Below are 21561 nucleotides of genomic sequence, written 5' to 3' on the forward strand. Positions count from 1 at the left end.
TCTAAACTTTTTGTCACATTTTGTCCACCAGGTGGGGCTGTAGCAGCAAACATTGTTTTTTTTCATGCTTGGCTCAGAAGAACAACCATGTTTTTTGTTGTTTTTTTTGTTGGTTTTTTTACTACACACGTGGCCAGCCACACTGGCGTAATATCTGCCGCACAGTTTAATTTTACAGGCAGGTGAAATATGAGAGCAGCTTCACACACACAACGAAAGATCCAGAGGACCTGCTAAAACAAACCCAGGCCATCTCTGAATGTGAGATGCCTCCTTGCACTGAAACGCCACTTCTGTTCTTCGCTCTGTTCCTCTCCCAGTCGACGGAATCGCAGAGGGGTGTAACGGCTCTTGGAATGTATAACTTTCCCTTGGCTCGCTTGGCTGGGTGCTCTGCTACGATCAAAGTAAATGCAAAAAAACCACGAAGAACACAATGTAGTGACGCTCAAAACATAAAGAAGCACGACTTGGTCTCCGTTTATCACTTGTTTGTTTAGGTTACAATGGTCTCGTAACCCAGAAAAGAATTGGACAATAAAAAACAATGTCGGCATATCGCATATCTCCGAAGCATAGGCTGCATAATACCAGTAAATCAATCATATATGTATTATTATTATTTATCGACAGCCAATATTCTCATAAAATGACCTTGTGCAAGGTTTTTCCTGGCTCAAAATTAGGCGGAGGTGGTACTTTAAACAGGATCACGTGATCAAATTTACAACGTCTCATTAGTAATGTGAGCGATACTTTTTAATGGTCAGTCATGATCAGACGATGGCTGCACTGTACGGTCTTTTCTCCTGCTCTTCCTCACAAACTCTTTTTCTAAAAAATCGGTTATTTGGGCCATATCTACAAAGCTGAAAAAATTAAACTGGTGGGATGCATTTTAATAAACTTAAAAAAAAAGAGTTGGACATGCTTGGGTGTGAAAGAGAACACAGTTTACTCATCTGAATGCAGCAAACACTAAATTCGATCGAGGCGGCTGCCTCAGAATACTGAAAGCAGGAAAACCCTGTTGTGGTTGCATTGTGTTTGTAAATCCATAGTGTTTCCCTTTGTGATAGTAATTTGGGAAGATTGCCTCCCCAAGGGACAGTAAGCTGTTCCAAGGGGACTGTATTTTGCCTCAAGGTAATGTGTTTAGCCATAGAATACACTATATTTTAAGCTCAATAATTCGAATCTTGAGGCACCTTTTGGTTTGGCCTACATAGACAGTGTTGGTGGATGTACAGTTGATGTTGAAGAATTTTTGACCAGGAAGTGGATGTGAGAAGAATTAGCAGTTGGCGGTATTGTTAATTTGGGCACTGGCTACTTCGATTCTTACCATGTAATAAAAGGCAAGGTGATTGGTCCACATTGGAAGATGAGTTGTAATGAAAGGAAAGTTGATTGGTCCACATAGGTTGATGTCAGAGCTCTCCTGTACGCAAAGAGAAGAGGGTTTGAAAACACATCATTGGGCATGTGGTCCCCAAAATTTGTTTTGTTTGACTGGCACAATAGGTGTAGTCTGCAACAAACAAACAATTTTGGTCACAACACCATTTTTGAGGCTGCTTGCTCTTGTGAACGTTCTTATTTTAAGATTTATCATTATAATTAATGTAATTCCACTGTTTGTGTTGTGTCAGATGGGATTAGAAAATGTGTTTTGTTTTTTGGTTGTGTTTTGTATGTGTGTATGCACATAACAACCTCCATTATAAAATGACCATTGTAAAAAGAGGCTGGGACCATTGTCATTGGTGCTTTGAGGAAGGCTTTTTTGTTGAAACACATTAGCCTGAATGTAGCCTAAATGAACACACACACAAATGCTAAACTGAGTCCAAGTCCCGCTTATTTTTTAAAATTTTTTAATTTTTTGAGTGCTGCTGCCCCATGTCCTTCATGTTTATTTATTTTTTTGTCGTCGCGTGTAAAACCTCTGGCGGATATTGTTGAATACTGGATGGGAGTGTGAGGCTGTTTACAAGGTGCTGTAACCTAATACAGGTGGCAATATGTTCTGGCCTTCAGTGAGAGCACTGTGTGACTCAGGTTAGCCAGTTGGATTTGAAACTCCCCAACTACCTACAACACACTAACTAACCTAACTAACAACCCCAACCCTAACCCTAACCCTACCCTCCACCCAACCAACTAACCTAACCCCCAACGCCCCCGGTTCAGCCACCAAAATAATCATTGTCCCTCCAATTAGGTGGAAAACATGTAGACGCTAACGCTAACATCCCTGGGACAAAGGGATGGTTTACTCCAATCGGAAAACACACGGTTGCTAACACCCCTGTACTGCACTCGCAGGGGAAGGAGTAGAGAGCACGAGCTAAAGCTCTTCCAGCCTGTGGCAGGGGGAGAATCTCTGCTTTACTGAACTAAAACCCTGAAAATGCTGCATTCTCACAAGCAGTCCCCCGCTTCGTAATGCAGTCACTGTGTCACTGCTCTTGGCTCAGTCCCCGGGGGCTTTGTTTATGTGTCATAATTTTATTAATGTGGTCCTCAGGTCCGTGGTCAAGTGTCTTGTCTGTACAATATATTATTATTACTTCACAATATTAAAAGTGTTATTTAGGCATATTGCCTGGGGGTGTAAATGTTGCTGAAGCCTATCTCTGTGATATGCACCTCTCTGCTCAAACAGGACAGAGGGACAGCAGGTTTATGCAGAGTCAGGCCGTGTTCCGGCTGATTGGCTCTTATCAGTGGGCCTATTGCAGCGGGCTGTGGAGTGCAGTGTGTTTGCTTTCCTACGTAGTAAAGGCCTGGGTTAGAGATAATGTGTTACGGCCGGTAATGATGCTCTCTCAGCCTCTTAAGAGCTCTCAGCTCAGAGAAACAGTGCTGTCTCAGCAGCACACACACACACACACTTTCAGACACACGCACACACACACACACACTCTCAGACACACACACTCACACTCAGACACACACTCTCACACACTCTCAGACACACACACATACACACACACACCACACACACACACACACACTCACACATCTCAGACACACACACAACACACACACACACACTCTCAACACACCCACACACACACAACACCACATACACACACACACACACTCCAGACACACCACACACACACACAGACACATGCAACACACACAACCAACACACACACACACACCAGCACACACACATTTTGGCAGTAAAGGACTTGGTCAGTAAAGACTTCAGTAAACAGCAGTTCAGTACACACACTGTATCCCCACTGTAAACACGCACTGGTGCAGCATCTAGTGGCAGCTCAGCGCACGCTCTCGTGGCACCAGCCATTAGCATCCCTGTGAAACCCCAGTGCAGCTGATCATTGGGCTAGCAGAGAGAGAGAGAGCGAAGCTGCTCTCAGCCCTGAGGCCAAGCTGCTTTCTGCCCTGAGGCCAAGCTGATCTCGGCCCTGAGGCCAAGCTGCTCTCGGTCCTGAGGCCAAGCCGCTTTAGGCCCTGAGGCCAAGCTGCTCTCAGCCCTGAGCCAAGCTGCTTTCTGCCTGAGGCCAAGCTGCTCTCGGTCCTGGGGCAAGGCTGTCCTGAGGCAGCGCTTTAGGCTGAGGCCAACTGCTCGTCCTGAGCCAACGCCTCGTCTGAGCAACCCCTTTAGCCCTGGCAAGCGTTTGGCCTGAGCAATGCTCGCTGAGGCCGCTGCTCTCGGTCCTGAGGCCAAGCCGCTTTAGGCCCTGAGGCCAAGCTGCTCTGGTCTAGGCCAAGCGTTTGGGCCTGAGGCCAAGCTGCTTTTTAGGCCCTGAGGCCAAGCCGCTTTCTGCCCTGAGGCCAAGCTGCTCTCGGTCCTGAGGCCAAGCTGCTTTCTGCCCTGAGGCCAAGCTGCTCTCGGTCCTGAGGCCAAGCTGCTCTCGGTCCTGAGGCCAAGCCGCTTTCTGCCCTGAGGCCAAGCCGCTTTAGGTCCTGAGGCCAAGCTGCTCTCGGCCCTGGGGCCAAGCTGCTTTAGGCCCTCTCGTCTCTGGAGGCGGTGCTCGGCGAGCGCTGAGTGCTTTCGGCGCATTAACCCGCGGGGCTCTGAGGGGGCGGGCCGCGCCTTCCTCTCCGCCCTATTAGAGCCGCGAACCCCCCGCCATCCCGCCGCTGCCGTAATCGCCCGCGGCGCGCCGTCCCCCGGCCGCGAGGGGCTTTTAAAAAGCGCACCGAGAACCAAACGAGCCGGAACGTTTATCGCCTGGACGGCGACGTCAGGCAAGCTAATGCATCGCTGATTAAACACAATGTTCCTTCTTAGCGTCGTAATTACAGCGCGAAGCCGAGAACACTCAATCTATCAGACCGTCCTCTTCCTTTCCCTGCTTCCGGTCGTTCCTTTCATTGTGTGTGTGCGTGTGTGTGTTTGTGTGTGTGTGTGTGTGTGTGTGTGTGTGTGTGTGTGTGTGTGTGTGTGTGTGTGTGTGCGTGGATGTGTTTTTCTGTGAATGGCTTTGACTGTAATCCAAACAAAAGGATATTTTCGAATACCACTGTGCATTTCCTGTCAGTGTTTTGGTCTTGAGAATGGCCCCAGACTAAGGGTGTAATTACACACAGGCTGTATATCTATGCACGATACAGACAGATTGTCGTGAAACAGACTAACAAAACATGCCTCTGATTCCATCCCGGGTGTCTGTGAGGGGTTCAATACAAATATATCTAAGACAGAATCATACAGGCCATATGGATAATCGTGGGTTATTTCTATTCTATATGTTGTATTTCATAAATTCACTTGCATTGTCCACGGTACAAAGACACTGTGAGGAGTCCGAAGAACCAGGCCTGGCATTGAGTTTTATCCAAGCTCCTGGATTATACATTTTGTTTTGCATTTGTTTTGCAAGCGTTTTGTATTTTTTTTGTTTGTTTGTCTGCTCGGTGCATTGTGCGTATAGATTGGCGGGCTGCCCTGTGCGTATTCCTGCCTCTCGCCCAATGCACGCTGGGGTAGGCTCCAGGACCCCCCCGAAACCCTGCTCAGGTATAGATAATGGATGGATGGATGGATGGATGCACTGCGTGTGTAACTTTGGGTTGCCTAGAGTACTGCATCGCTACGCGGTGATAACGAAATGCACCGTTTCGAGTAACACACCGCTGAGCTGTGCCGGCGTTTCTACGGCGACGGTAGACCGACGAGACCCCGCCCACAGCAGGTCTGTACGTCCCTGACCTCCCGTCACCAGGACCGCGTTCCCACCGCAGCGGGAGACGGACTTATTCGCTCTTACGCGCGAGCCCTCTGTGAACATTCGCCTCCGCCCGCAAACCGCCTCCACGCGTCAGGCATCGAACGCCGCCGCGTTCAGCGCCGTGTCGGGCGGCGGCTGCACACGAGACGGATCGAGCGCCGTCCGCCCGGTAAAGCCCTCGGTTCGGAAAACGAACGAAGCGGCGAGGGCAATAGCAGGCAGCCCGCGGTACGAGGCTAACAAATTGGCCGAACTGCGCGCGAACTTGATTAAGCAACGATTAAGCACCCCGGGGCGGAGCGACAGCCGAACTTACCTGCAGCGCGTACGCGGACAGCGTGAATCGCTTTGCAAAACTGAAAATCCTGGGTTTTTCCCAAAATGTCCTTCCGTGTTCACATCTGCCTGCTTCATACGGAGCTGTGGTGTGATTGGACGCCTCTACGAAAGGTCAGCTTCAAACGAGCTCCCGGTTCACCCGATTTGACTTGGCACTAATTTCAAGCTGTGCGCTATGCCAGGCTCTGCGCTGCTGCCAAGTCTGGCGTTACTGGTTAGGCGCCACGGCGGGCGTTTTGATACTTGTCATGTGAAAGCAGCTTTAAGCTCCCCTCTCTCTCTCTGCTCCTGTCCTCCCTCCTCTACTCTCTCCTCTCTGTTTTCATGTCTTCCTACAGTTAGTTAGCATGAGTGAATGTGCGAGTTAGTGCCTGTATGAGTGAGTGAGTGAGTGAGTGAGTGAATGCATGAGTTAGTGAGTGTATGAATGAGTGAGTGAATGTGTGAGTGTATGAGTGAGTGAATGGAAGTGAGTGTATAAGTGAGTGAGTGAATGTGTGAGTTAGTGAGTGAATGAGAGTGAGTGTATGAGTGAGTGAATACATGAGTTAGTTGAGTGTATGAGTGAGTGAGTGAATGCGTGAGTTAGTGAGTGAATGAATGCGTGAGTTAGTGAGTGAATGAGAGTGAGTGAGTGAATGCGTGAGTTAGTGAGTGAATGAGAGTGAGTGAGTGAATGCGTGAGTTAGTGAGTGAATGAATGCGTGAGTTAGTGAGTGAATGAGAGTGAGTGCATGAATGAGTGAGTGGTTCTTCCGTCCCTGCGATACAAAGGTGGTATTGTTTCGAGAGCAGAGGCCAGTCCAGCGAATGACTAAAGAGTCATGAGTCTTATTTACCTGAGAATCACATCCAGTACAGCCCCAGTAATGTGATACAGTCAGTTCCACACTAACAATTGAATCCACTGTGTGTGTTCATCCAACATCCTGTGCCCTCATAAAATCACCTGCACCATCCTCCAGCACATGCACCCCCTCCTTCAGTTCATACTCCATCCTACTACGCCACCTACACCACCCTACAACCCCACCTAAACCACCCTACAGCCCCGCCTTCTCCATCCAACAGCCCCACCTTCTCCACCCTACTGCCCCCTTTTCTCCATTCTACAACCCCACCTACACCACCCTACAACCACACCTACAGCATCCTGCAGCCCCCCCTTCTCTATCCTACAGCCCCATCTCCTCCATGGCCTCAGGCTGCTGTGCTTTTTAAGGGACAGCATTGCTGGAAATGCAAGTGGAGGTTGTTGTTTTACGCAAACAGCGCAGCTGGATTTTCCACTGATTCACTCCCTCAGAATGTGGGGAGGACCAGGGGGGGGGGCTGGGAGAGAGTGTCTGCAGGACAAGGCTGTCATCACTGTTCAGCATCCATCACCAGCCCGGGAAGTGTATGTGTGTGTGTGTGTGTGTGTTTATGTGAAGTGTGTGTGTGGGTCTGTGTGTGTGTGTGTGTGAGGTGTGTGTGTGTGTGTGTGTGTGTTTGTGTGAGGGGTGTGTGTGGGTCTGAGTGTGTGTGTGTGGGTCTGTGTGTGTGTGTGTGTGTGTACATGTGTGTGTGTGTGTGTGTGTGTGTGTGTGTGTTTATGTGAAGTGTGTGTGTGGGTCTGTGTGTGTGTGTGTACATGTGTGTGTGAGATGTGTGTGTGTGTTTGTGTGAGGTGTGTGTGTGGGTCTGTGTGTGTGTGTGTGGCATGGTATAGTGATCCAGGTTATTGTCTGTGTGTGGGTGGAGTGGAAAGAGAATTTGTCTTCACAATGTTGAGCAGCTGGACAAAAACATTTCAGCCGAGCTCCTGGAGTCTGGTGCCTGCTTACTCTGCGCTAGGCGACAGGGGAGGGGAATGTGTGTGTGTGTGTGTGTGTGTGTAGGTGGGGGCATGGCATTCCTCTGTACAGGATTAATAAACCTGCCAGCAGGGATTTGACAGGTTTAATTACACTAAATACTTCAACACTTTGGTTATTACAGTGAAAAACAAAAGCAGTGGGAACAACTCTGTATACGTGCATACGTGCACACTCCTCTACATAATCTCATACGTGCACACTCCTCTACATATAACCTCACATACGTGCACACTCCTCCACATATAACCTCACATACGTGCACACTCCTCTACATAATCTCATACGTGCACACTCCTCTACATATAACCTCACATACGTGCACACGCCTCTACATACAACCTTGCATATGTGCACACTCCTTCACATAAAACCTCACATACGTGCACACGCCTCTACATAAAACCTTGCATATGTGCACACTCCTTTACATATAACCTCACATACGTGCACACTCCTCCACATATAACCTCACATACGTGCACACTCCTTTACATAAAACCTTGCATATGTGCACACTCCTTTACATAAAACCTCACATACGTGCACACTCCTCTACATATAATCTCACATACGTGCACACTCCTCTATATATAATCTCACATACGTGCACACTCCTCTATATATAATCTCACATACATGCACAGTCCTCTACATATAATCTCACATTCGTGCACACTCCTCTACATATAATATCACATACATGCACACTCCTCTAGATATAATCTCACATACATGCACACTCCTCTACATAAAACCTCACATACATGCACAGTCCTCTACATATAAGCGCACATACGTGCACACTCTTCTACATATAATCTTGCATACGTGCACACTCCTCTATATATACCCTCATATACATGCAAACTCCTTCATACAATGTCTAAAATTCCTTTTGTTGTTTGCACAGCCTACAGAAAGGACTGTGGTGAACCCTTACACCATGTTGCTATCTGCTTAGGCTTACACAGCTAATCATCCTGAATATGATGATAACTCACATTCAAATAATTTTCACACTTTTGAGACTTACCAGTATGTCTTTCAGATATTATATCAGTTGCCAAATTCAGGAAATTCTAAAATATCTCCCCCAAATTCTGCCAATTCACCAGACGTTTTACAACTTAAGTTTGCACGATACATAACACAGTCACAGAAACACGAGTGACTCCCAGTGCAGCGAAATATTTAATGCCGTTGCGCATGCTTCTTGTGTTTCCCTGTACATATCGATAAACCTTCACACGGGGCTGGGAAGAGACTGGTTTATGGTCGCCGTGTGTATGCGGGCCTCTGAGCCGCACATTCGATAATAATTAATTTATTCGTTTTTAATTACTGATACAGGTTGCTGTTTTTCCCCTGTGCCATACATGGCTGTGTGTTATCACCGCTCCCGCTTTAATGCTGTTTTTATTGCCTGGAGTAATGTACTAGCACACCTATATTTAGACTGGGTCCATTATATCAGTACTTCAGAGGCAGCCAATAGCAAGGCCAGTAATTAGCCCGGGGATTGCTGCTTTGCCATAAGGGTTGAAAGGATCAAAAAGACTCTATAAAACAGCACCATTCCTCTAAAGAATGGAGTCTTATTAGTCCTTCTGTTCTAAATATACAACAAATATGAGTACATAGACACACACACACAAACACACTCATGCACACACACACACACACACACACAAACACACTCATGCACACACACACACTCACACACATATACTATATTGTTATATATATATATATATGTTATTGTGTTTGTAGAAGAATGTTGCTTATGATGTAAAAGGAAACCAATTTCATCGTTAACACCCAGAAATATTAAAGAAATTAATTTTTAAACAGGGAAAAGCATGACCTACTTACTATATTTTTATATATAGGCTATATTTATTAATGCTCTTTATTTCAATCATCACAATATGTAGATATATATATATATATATATATATATATATATAGTGATGATTGTAATATATGACAATAATAGTAAAAAAAAACAACACGGTCATATAAGAGATACAACAGTAAAAAAGAAAAAAATATATATGCAGACGGGTATTATTGCGATTGAACTAAATCAATTGTACATCAAATGGCAGATGGTTTCTTCTTCACTTTATACAAAAATACATGTTGGGACAATGGGTCTCATTTATGGAACATGTTTATGATCACATTTGATCGTAAACTGTGCGTAAGAACATTTTCAGGAACAATTTCGGCATTCATCACCATTCACCGTCATCTGTGTTTGCTCATGGCTGTTTCCTTATGCTAATCACATGAACAGGACTGCACATAATATTTACAAACAGCCAGCATCCATCATCTCATACAGCTGGGATACGCACAAAACAACGGTCTGCACACGTGTCGTGAATCTGATATTTTTTTTGTAGGAACATTTTTAGGAACAAATGTAAGAATAATGTTTTGTGAATGAAAAATATCTTTATATCGTTTCCATACCTGGTTTACGGGGTAAATGAAATGTAATATCTTAAATGAAATGTTGCTCACCTTATTTGTGATACAGCATTTATTCATGAAAGTCCAAGAACTAAGATGAGCTCCAAATAACTCCTGCAAATGATGTTGCTACCTTATTACAGATTTGCTGAAGGTGATCTTTAGAACAGCTTTTGTCTTTACTGCTTACGCCATCTGAAATAATGTCAGACTGTACATTCAGATCTGCTGTATTACTTCCTTTCAACAACCTGTTAACCTGACAGTATTCAATCAAAGACAACAGCAAATTATTTCAAAGATATTGGAATTCCATACTGATATAGAAATTCTGTGTAAGATGTTTATTTTCATTTAGCTACATCAATTAGGTGCCATTTTCAGCCCATCTATTGAAGTATATACAGTCCCCTCCAAAAGCATTGGAACAGCAAGGTCAATTCCTTTGTTTTTGCTATACACTGAAGACAATTGAGTTTGAGGTCAAAAGATGTACATGAGATGACAGATCCGAATTTCAGCTTTTATTTCCTAGTATTTTTATCTAGATTTGTTAAACAACTTCGAACATATCACCTTTTGTATCAGACAACCCAATTTTTAGGTGAGCAAAAGTATTGGAACATGTGACTGACAGGTGTTTCTTGTTGCTCAGATGTGTCCTGTTAGATTGATTGGTTAAACAATAAATAGTTCTGAATGTCTACTCTTGGTTTTAGCCTTGGGTTTTGCCTGTGAAAACTGCATTTGTGTTATAAAAGATAAACTAACATGAAGACCAGAGAGCTGTCTCTGGGAGAAAAGCAAGCTTAGAAAAGAGGGGAAATCAATCAGAGCCATTGCACAAGCATTGGGGATAGCTTGTACGACAACTTGGAATGTCCTGAAAAAGAAAGAAACCGCTGGCGTATCAAAACAGGTCAACCAAGGAAAACAACAGCAGTTGATGACAGAAACATTGTGAAAGCTGTGAAGAAAAACCTTAAAACATCAGTCAGTGACATCACAAACAATCTCCACAGGACAGGGGTGAAGGTATCTCAATCAACTGTTCGAAGAAGACTTAGAGAGCAGCAATATAGAGGCTATACCACAAGATGCAAACCACTCATCAGTAGTAAGAATCGGAAGACGAGATTACAATTTGCAAAGAAGTACAGAGATGAGCCACAAAAGTTCTGGAACAAAGTTTTATGGACTGATGAGACCAAGATTAACCTCTACCAAAGTGATGGAAAGGCCAAAGTGTGGAGAAAGAAGGGATCTGCTCATGATCCAAAACATACGAGCTCATCTGTGAAGCAGGGTGGAGGAAGTGTCATGGCTTGGGCTTGCATGGCTGCTTCTGGAATGGGCTCACTAATCTTTATTGATGATGTAACTCATGATGGTAGCAGCAGGATGAATTCAGAAGTCTACAAAAACATTCTGTCTGCCAACTTACGGAGAAATGTGTCCAAACTAATTGGGAGGAACTTCATCATGCAGCAAGATAATGACCCAAAACACACTGCCAACACAACAAAGGATTTCATTAGGGAGAAAAAGTGGAAGGTTTTAGACTGGCCAAGTCAATCACCAGACCTTAACCCAGTTGAGCATGCATTTCACCTCCTGAAGAGGAGATTGAAGGGAAAACCCCCCCGAAACAAACAACAACTGAAAGAGGCTGCAGTAAAAGCCTGGAAAAGCATCACAAAAGACGAATGAAACAGTTTGGTGATGTCAGTGGGTCACAGGCTTGATGCAGTTATTGCAAGCAAGAGATATGCTACCAAATATTAAGTGTTATTTGCTTTCATTTACTTAAATACTCTCGGTTCCAATACTTTTGCTCACCTAAAAATTGGGTGGTCTGATACCAAAGGTGCTATGTTCTAAGTAGTTTAACACATCTAGGTGTAAATACCAGGAAATAAAAGCTGAAATTCTGAACTCTTGTCTCATGTTCATCTTCTTATCTCAACCCCAAATGTATTCAGTGTATTGCAAAAACAAAGGAATTGATCTTGCTGTTCCAATACTTTTGGAGGGGACTGTAGTTTTACTCTTCATATTTGATATGAATATTATTCCAAATTGGACATTTTTGTGAGAGTAGTTAGTTTTATACACAATTAGCGCCGACGTACATAATTCATTGTCTGCAGGTGGCTTGCAGGGTGAGGGGCGTGCACATTGTTACCCTCTTCGTGGTTTGACATTAAAGTCAAAGCGGAACTGCATTCACTTTTATTCGACGTCTGCTTCAAGTTAGCGGAAGAACCGGATAGACTTCACGAGGTCCTGCTGCAAAAGCTGGACAGATGTTTTTGCGCCATGGTTTGCACTGAAGGTGCTGTCTCGTCTGAGTGCTCCGAAGTGCGGCGCGTGCGACTGAATAGAGCCAGAGATGCAGGGGAGGCACAGTTCATTGACTCGACGCCCATTTTTATATCGTAAAGTCTTCGATAAACAGAGACAGAGCGAGCGGTCTTCGGGTCGAGCTAACGCAGCGCATCTACACCGGCGCTGTGATCGATAGTAGGTGCCAGCTTGTGTTTTCACTCCTGTGCATTAGCCTATCTGTATGATTGCGCGCGCTCACGAAAACATGTTTTACAAAGGGAATCTGAGTATCGATCCAAAGGGCTACGTGTGCCGCGCTACCTTTGACCAGCCCTAGACTCCCGATTGAGTGAGATACACGCCTGGTGGTGTCAGAAGCCCGTTTCTTCTTTCGGGTACTGGTCTGCAGACTTCGGCTTCTCCTAACGAAGTGAATCAGGTGGGTTTGCAACCAGTGAAAACCTCTGACTGGTAGCCCTTGAGCATATTTTAGATCAGAACAAACTTTAAATGTATTCGTAACTTTGGACCCGTTGTGACAGAAAGCGGGATTATACAACAATATTTAGCAAATTAAGGCACCTGAACTGTTTTATGATTCACGGTCGTATGCTCTGTAAAGGAAATGGGGAAGTATTTCAATGTCTTTTTCAGATTTGTATTCCATTTTCGGTCGGATTTATATTTAAAAAGCTCGTTCTGTAGGTTTTGCGCGCAACTCCCGGCAGCGCGATGGTACAATGGCTCGCGGTTGTTTGTATGGTCATACTGGCAACCTGCCTGTGGACAATTTTGCGCTACCTCAGAGCGGGAAGTCCGTCTACTGCGTGGCTCCCCGGGATGGGAAGGGACATTTCTCGGTGCCGAGCGACGGACTGCTGGTCAAACCCTTGCCTCTCTGATCACAACTCTGACGATGCCCCGGCGGAGGGAGCAGACGCTGTCACGTTGATTTGCAAGCCCTCTGCTCTGGCCAGTCACCTCGTCAAGAACTGTCCGACTTTCTCTACTTTTGATTTCGGTTCGAGATGGAGCTGGCGCGCGAGCCCCTTCCTGCAGACGGTTTTCGGCACCTGCTGGCCCTCCGACGGTGGCGTGCGCTTCGTGCGCGACCACCTGCAGATGAGCGACGACGGTCTGGTGGCGCTGGACTGGGCTGTAGCGGGAACGGCTGCTATGGGGCACAAACGGAGGAGGACGACGAGTAATTCCACGAATCCCGTTCTCCTTATCATTCCGAACTCATTTGGGAAAATCACCAGGAATGTCTTGAAGGTAATGTTAATGTCCACCGGGCCCTGTGTGTTATTGAAGTCTGTGTGTATGTCCGCTCGTGTGCCATGTCCCGTGGGAGGAAATGCTTCACGGTGTTGCTTTGTTTATAATATTTTAGTGGTTGCATTTTAACTATTTAAAGTGATCGAGTTTAACTGCGATAAATCACCAGCATGTAATGGAAAACTTTTTTTTCGATGGGTTTTCTTCAAAATTAAACCAGCCAAACTGTGCATGTGCGCGCAATTTGCATGTGTGTGTTCACCCATGTGTGAAGGGAAGCTGCCTGTGTGAATGCAGCTGCGTATGTGTGTGCCTGTTTGAGAGTGTGTGTGTGTGTGTGTGTCTGTGAGTGAGTGCAGCTGCATGTGTGTGTGTGTGTGTGTGCTGCATACACGGCGGTGGTGTGTGTGGTTTTGATGAGAGGGAAACAGTGCAGCCAGACAAAGGTAGGCGTGTTCTCACTGAGCTGCTGTTTTCTGGGTCAGCCCTGAGCTGAAAGAGGGCCGCTCCGGTGCTCCGTCCCGTGTACAGGCGTGCGTGTCACTCCCAAAATGTCTCCTTCAAGAGATCCTGATGTTCCCCGGGCCTCAGAGTCCTTCTCTGTTCCTGCACCCTCAGTGCACAGCGCACCATCTCTCTCCCTCTCTCCATCTCTCGCTCTCTCCCTCTGTCTTTCTGTCTCTCTCTCAGCTGGATTTTCACCTCTGTGTTGGTCTGAAAGGTCATGCTGTAGCAAACGCTCAGTAGAGTGTGATGTCATGAGCCGTAGTCTACATCATGTCATGAGCTTGATGTATGGCAGCATGACCTCTACAGCATGCTGTGTTTCATGAATGGGTTGTAAGGTGTGGAGTAGGGTGTTAGGTTGAGGAGTGGGGTGTAAGGTGTGAAGTGGGTGTTAGGTTAAGGAGTGGGATGTTAGGTGTGGAGTGGAGTGTTAGGTTGAGGAGTGGGGTGTAAGGTGTGGATTGGGGTGTTAGTTTGTAGAGTGGGGTGTAAGGTGTGGAGTGGGTGTTAGGTTAAGGAGTGGGATGTTAGGTGTGGAGTGGCGTGTTAGGTTGTGGAGTGGGGTGTAAGGTGTGGAATGGGGTGTTAGGTTGAGGAGTGGGGTGTAAGATATGGAATGGGGTGTTAGGTTGAGGAGTGGTTAGTAGGTGGATGGGGTGTTAGGTTGAGGAGTGGGTGTAAGTATGAGGGTGTAGGTGGAGTGGGGTGTAAGGTGTGGAGTGGGGTGTTAGGTTGAGGAGTGGTTAGTAAGGTGTGGAGTGGGGTGTTAGGTTGTGGCAGTGGTGTAAGGTGTGGAGTGGAGTGTAGAGTGGGTTGTTAGATGTAAGCAGTGTGAATGTGAGTCATAGTTCTGTGCTCTGAGTGCAAAGCTGGCAGTCTGTCACACAGGATGTTGCTGCTGTGTAGGTGTGGGTGTAGTTGGTCACATGACCACAGCACTGCATGCCTGTATTACCCCAAATGTGTGTGTGTGTGCGCTTATGTGCATGCGTGTGCGTATGTGTGCATAATGACTATTGGTTGGGTAGGCAACGTCTCTGCCATACCACTTGGATCCGTCCGTGCAGGTGAAGGAAGGGTGGATGTAAGGAATGACGTGATGATTTTGCAGATGATTTTTCACAGTCAGAAATGTTCTGGGGTGGAGGAGGTTGAGCTCAGAGCAGGGCTGTGAGGTTGAGGATCAGCGAGGATGTGTGGAATGTGGGGCTGCAGAGTACTAGAGTGTGTGTGTGTGAGTGTGTGAGTGTGTGTGGTTGCGAGGGAGTGTGTGTGTGTGTTTGTGCGTGTGTGCGTGTGTGTGTGCTCTAGCTGTTGTCACTGATGGAATTCCACATCCTGTTGACAGCAAGACCACAGAGAGAGGGATAGAGCACTGGCGTGATTGTGCCTGTGTTCTACGGCGCCTGTGTTCTAGAGCGCGATTGTCATCTTCCCTGTCCCAAAGTGCCCCTCCCCCGGCGTTCCAGAAGAGATTTTCCCATCATTTATGCCATGGACTGTCACAAGACTGCCAATGTATTACATTTGAAAGGACCAAACAGTTTTCACAACTTTCCAGAGTACTCCTTAGATACTAATGTATCAAATTACTCGAATAGCTGCCATTTGGTAGGAGACTGTACATACCGTGAGGGCTTGTGGGCAAAGACGCAAAGAAGAACACAACACTCCCGCCGATGTCATTTTGGGAAATCTACTTGAGGCGCCGAGATGACTGTTCTGTCTGCCACCAGTTTGGCTCCGCCCACAAAATACATCATCAATGTTTACGAACACCAAAATGGCCACAATGAAGGTCATGAAGGGGACTAGTAGCTTACTAGCAGCAAAACACTACACTTGGCTCTGACATATAATTCAGAAACAAGGATTTAACCTTGGGGAGTGTAGCTTGTTACCCGCTACAAACCAGGAACTAACGGGGATAAATTAGATTTTTCTTTTTTGCAGTTTTTTTCTGTTGGATTATTCACTGAAACTGAATGCCACAGGGATTTCATGTTAATCTGTAATTCTCCTGTAGGATTTGGGAGGCTGGTCCTTGGATGACATTTAATATTTTTTGTTAGCAGGTGTGTGAATGCAGAGCCACATGCACGGTTTTTATATGATATCTATTATATATATCTATACGGCTGCACAGTTACTGAAGCTGTTTGGAGAGGTGTTGTGCTTCACAGTAAATATTAGTGTAACAAAAGCACTGTGCTTCACAGTACATTATGGTGTAAGAGTCACTGTGCTTCACAGTAGGTCCTGGTGTAAGAGTCACTGTGCTTCACAGTAAATAATGGTGTAAGAGGCACTGTGCTTCACAGTAAGTCCTGGTGTAAGAGGCACTGTGCTTCACAGTAAGTCCTTGTGTAAGAGGCACTGTGCTTCACAGTGAGTCTTGGAGTAAGAGGCACTGTGCTTCACAGTAAGTCCTGGTGTAAGAGGCACTGTGCTTCACAGTAAGTCCTGGTGTAAGAGGCACTGTGCTTCACAGTAAATAATGGTGTAAGAGGCACTGTGCTTCACAGTAAGTCCTGGTGTAAGAGGTACTGTGCTTCACAGTAAATAATGGTGTAAGAGGCACTGTGCTTCACAGTAAGTCCTGGTGTAAGAGGCACTGTGCTTCACAGTAAGTCCTGGTGTAAGAGGCGCTGTGCTTCACAGTAAGTCCTGGTGTAAGAGGCGCTGTGCTTCACAGTAAGTCCTGGTGTAAGAGGCGCTGTGCTTCACAGTAAGTCCTGGTGTAAGAGGCGCTGTGCTTCACAGTAAGTCCTGGTGTAAGAGGTACTGTGCTTCACAGTAAATAATGGTGTAAGAGGCACTGTGCTTCACAGTAAGTCCTGGTGTATGAGGCACTGTGCTTCACAGTAAGTCCTGGTGTAAGAGGCGCTGTGCTTCACAGTAAGTCCTGGTGTAAGAGGCGCTGTGCTTCACAGTAAGTCCTGGTGTAAGAGGCACTGTGCTTCACAGTAAATAATGGTGTAAGAGGCACTGTGCTTCACAGTAAATAATGGTGTAAGAGGCACTGTGCTTCACAGTAAATAATGGTGTAAGAGGCACTGTGCTTCACAGTAAGTCCTGGTGTAAGAGGCACTGTGCTTCACAGTAAGTCCTGGTGTAAGAGGCGCTGTGCTTCACAGTAAGTCCTGGTGTAAGAGGCGCTGTGCTTCACAGTAAGTCCTGGTGTAAGAGGTGCTGTGCTTCACAGTAAATAATGGTGTAAGAGGCACTGTGCTTCACAGTAAATAATGGTGTAAGAGGCACTGTGCTTCACAGTAAGTCCTGGTGTAAGAGGTACTGTGCTTCACAGTAAATAATGGTGTAAGAGGCACTGTGCTTCACAGTAAGTCCTGGTGTAAGAGGCACTGTGCTTCACAGTAAGTCCTGGTGTAAGAGGCGCTGTGCTTCACAGTAAGTCCTGGTGTAAGAGGCGCTGTGCTTCACAGTAAGTCCTGGTGTAAGAGGCGCTGTGCTTCACAGTAAGTCCTGGTGTAAGAGGCGCTGTGCTTCACAGTAAGTCCTGGTGTAAGAGGCGCTGTGCTTCACAGTAAGTCCTGGTGTAAGAGGCGCTGTGCTTCACAGTAAGTCCTGGTGTAAGAGGCGCTGTGCTTCACAGTAAGTCTTGGTGTAAGAGGCACTGTGCTTCACAGTAAGTCCTGGTGTAAGAGGCGCTGTGCTTCACAGTAAGTCTTGGTGTAAAAGGCGCTGTGCTTCACAGTAAGTCTTGGTGTAAGAGGCGCTGTGCTTCACAGTAAGTCCTGGTGTGAGAGGCGCTGTGCTTCACAGTAAGTCTTGGTGTAAGAGGCACTGTGCTTCACAGTAAGTCTTGGTGTAAGAGGCGCTGTGCTTCACAGTAAGTCTTGGTGTAAGAGGCACTGTGCTTCACAGTAAGTCCTGGTGTAAGAGGTACTGTGCTTCACAGTGAGTCTTGGTGTAAGAGGTACTGTGCTTCACAGTAAATAATGGTGTAAGAGTCACTGTGCTTCACAGTAAATAATGGTGTAAGAGGCACTGTGCTTCACAGTAAGTCCTGGTGTAAGAGTCACTGTGCTTCGCAGTAAGTCCTGGTTCACTTGTTCTCCGCGCAGCTGTGTGAGGCGGGCCTGGGCCACGGCTACCTCCCGGTGGTGTTTAACCGGCGCGGGCAGAACGGCACGCCCCTGGGCACGCCGCGGCTGCAGCAGTTTGGCGACCCGGCGGACCTGCGGGAGGCGGTGTGCTACGTCCGGTACCGGCACCCCGCCAGCCGGCTGTACGCGGCGAGCGAGAGCACGGGCTCCGGCCTGCTCCTGTCCTACCTGGGCGAGTGCGGCTCCTCCAGCTACCTGACGGCCGCCGCCTGCATCTCCCCCGTCCTGCGCGGCCAGGCCTGGTACGAGAGCGCCCCCTGCTGGCCCTACGGCTGGGCCCTGCTGCTCTACCAGAAGATCTGCCTCAGCAGGTACTGCTCCTCGCACACTGCTTACCACACACACTGGATACTACACACACACTGCATACCACACACTGCTTACCACACACACTGCATACTACACACACCCTGCATACCACACACTGCATGCCACATACTGAATACCACACACACTGCTTGCCACACACACTGCTTGCCACACACACTGCTTACCACACGCACAATGCTTGCCAAACACACTACATACCACACACACTGCTTACTTGCCACACACACTGCTTGCCACACACACGGCATGAAGCACCTGGCTTGCAGATGCTGATGAAGATAGTGATGACGATGGTAAAGAACACTCGCTTGTTTATTGCATCTTGATTCAGCAAACTCAAATTCTGAGGACTTATTCTTAAAGAAATAACCCTGCCAAAGCAACATTTGACACCATAAAACCCGAGTTCATTTGCCACTGAAAGCACTGTATTTTCAGTCTCCCTCTTGCAACTGTACTATGACTTAACGTTATGATGTAGGTTGACGTAATGACTGCGAGTATCAGGTGTGATACTAACTTTGCATTGTCTTTTTGCAACACCCTTTTAACATACAGCAGTGGCAACCAACCCTGTTCCTGGAGACCTACCGTCCTGTAGGTTTTCACTCCAACCCTAACAAAGCCACACCTCATTCAGCAGCTAGAGATCTCATTGAGCTCCTGACTAGGAGAATCCGGTGTGGGAAATTAGGGTTGAAATGAAAACCTACAGGACTGTAGATTTCCTGGAACAGGGTTGGTTACCACTGATATATAGGGTTGTAAGTCACTCTGGATGAAATGGTAAAACGTGAAGGTGATGATGATGATGATACTGATGGTGATAATGACGATGATGGTAGTGAGTGACGCTTTCGTGTGCCCGTGTCTGCTGCAAGGTACAGGACGGCCCTGGGGGAGGTGCTTCCCGCGGACAGGCTGTTCTCCAGCAGCTCCCTGCGCGGCCTGGAGGAGGCGCTGTTCTGCGGGCCGGCGGGGGGCGGGGCCGGCTGGGAGGCGTACTGGGAGCGCAACGAGCCCCTGCGGGACGTGGACGAGGTGGCGGCGCCGGTGCTGTGCCTGTGCAGCCGGGACGACCCGCTGATGGGGGGAGGGGCAACGGGGACTCCGCCCCTGGAGCTCTTCCAGAGCAACCCCCACCTCTTCCTGCTGCTGTCGGCCGGGGGGGGCCACTGCGGCTTCGCCGCGCCGGGCGGGGCCTGGAGCCACCGCGCCCTGCTGCAGTTCTTCCGCGCCGCCACCGACTTCTGCGCCGGCGAGGAGCGGGCCCGGCTGGCCCCGCCCCCCCGCCGCCGGGGCCCGGGGGGCGGGGCCAGCGGCAGGGCCTTCCGCCACCGCAGCGCCAGCACCTGCAGGAGGCCGGCGGCCTGCCCCCCCGCCGCCGTCCGCGCCGTGCCCTGCTGGCAGCGCTCCTACACGCGGTGACCCTGGTATGGCCACACCCCCTCCCCCCCAGCGCACTCATGTATGGCCACACCCCCTCCCCCCCAGCGCACTCATGTATGGCCACACCCCCTCCCCCCCAGCGCCTCGTACACACGCACAGACCCCCCAATAGCCACACCCCCCCAGCCAATCCTCTAAGGCCACACCCTCCAACTCAGTCACTGTGAGGCCACGCCCCCCTGGCCAAGTCACTGTGAAAGGAACGTGAGCACACAGTGGACTGGGACTGAGGAGTAAAACTGGGCCCTCCTTCGGTTCCAGAGTTAAGCCGGGACCAGCAAAGACGGCAGTCGGTCAGCTAGGAGTGCAGATTGCACCTCCCTGCATCGTAGCAACAACGGTCCAATTAACTGCTGCAGAGTTGTAATTAAAGGGGGCGAGAGAACAAATGAGATTGATTTGTTGATTTCACTTTTTAAAAAATCACGCTCGCCCCTTGGGGATGTCCCGTCTTATCTGACAACTGTGGGTGTGGTTTTCGGGTTTTATCCCAGCACTGCAGCAGCTGATTCAGCTGATTAACCAATCACGGTCTTCAGTCAAAATCCTTATGACGTGTACGAGTACGGTCAGGTGCGTTAGTGCCGGCCTGTAACAAAAACTAGAGCACACACCGGCCCTTTTCGGATAAAATTGGACACCCCTGTATTGCTTGCATAGGTGTCAGTTGTCATATTCAGCATTATTGTACTGTTGTGTAATGTCTCATTTGACTTTTCGGAATGTTCTTTTTTTTTTTTTTTGTCCGTCACGGGTTCATATTATTAATGTGTAATGTTTGGCATTAGGTCTTAAGTGCTGTTGTAGTAGGTTCATACCAGGGGTGTCAAACTGAACCCCAGGGGGGGGCTGCAGTGTCTGTGGGTTTTTGTGGTTTCCTTTCAGTCGGCTGCCAATTAAGGCCTTGAGAACATGGAGCGTGGATCCATTATCCAATCGATGACTTAAATGAACCGCTGGTGCCAAAAAACACCTTAAAACCAGCAGACCCTGCGGCCCTCCAGGACTTTTTTGTTTGACACCCGTGGTTTGTGCAGAGAGGTCTAAGCAGGGGGGGGTCTGTGTCCTCTTCCCTGCAAACATCCCTGCTGAAGGTGTTGAGTTCTGTCCTGCGTTTAGTGCCGGTCGTAGTCACTGTTGAAGGGATGTTGTCGACCGCGACCGTGCCGAAACCAGCCCGGTAAAGCCTTGACCGTTCCAGCCGTCCTGGGGAGGTCTGGTTGTCCTCGGCCTGCCCTGAGGGTAAACGTTTGGGTGTGTTTTGGCGTCGGTGTGTTCTCGTCAGAGGTGGGTAACCCGGCTTCAAAGAGTAAAAAGACTGACCATGCATTTGCTCCACCACCATGCACTAAACCAGCTGACTCTAATTAGCATAACTCTTCAGCATGATGGGAGAACTAATTATTGTAATCAGCTGGTTTAGTGCATGGTGGTGGAGCAAATGCATGGTCAGTCTTTTTACTCTTTGAAGCCGGGTTACCCACCTCTGGTTCTCGTGCTCTTGCAGTCTGCGATTTGAATGTACTGCTGAGGATAAATTGTACTGATCACTGTGAGGCGTATCTTTCTTTTTTAATGCTCGCCTAGCTGTGCTCTCTGAGCTGTTCGGTCAACGCGGGTTCGATAATAAATCAGTCGTCCGTTTCGTCCTGA

At 47.8% G+C, this 21561-nt stretch overlaps 1 protein-coding gene across 1 annotated transcript; it reads left to right on the plus strand.

Annotated features, from left to right (window-relative positions):
* Positions 1-12084: 12084 nt before the first annotated feature.
* On the plus strand, positions 12085-21561 carry LOC135236167 (protein ABHD15-like). Its single transcript, XM_064302382.1, has 4 exons — positions 12085-12656; positions 12923-13492; positions 18088-18440; positions 19341-21561. Exons 2-4 carry the CDS (start codon positions 12950-12952, stop codon positions 19885-19887), a joined length of 1443 nt encoding a protein of 480 aa, XP_064158452.1. The 5' UTR covers positions 12085-12656; positions 12923-12949; the 3' UTR covers positions 19888-21561.

This window comes from Anguilla rostrata, chromosome 12, assembly GCF_018555375.3.
Source record: "Anguilla rostrata isolate EN2019 chromosome 12, ASM1855537v3, whole genome shotgun sequence".
Taxonomy (NCBI): domain Eukaryota; kingdom Metazoa; phylum Chordata; class Actinopteri; order Anguilliformes; family Anguillidae; genus Anguilla; species Anguilla rostrata.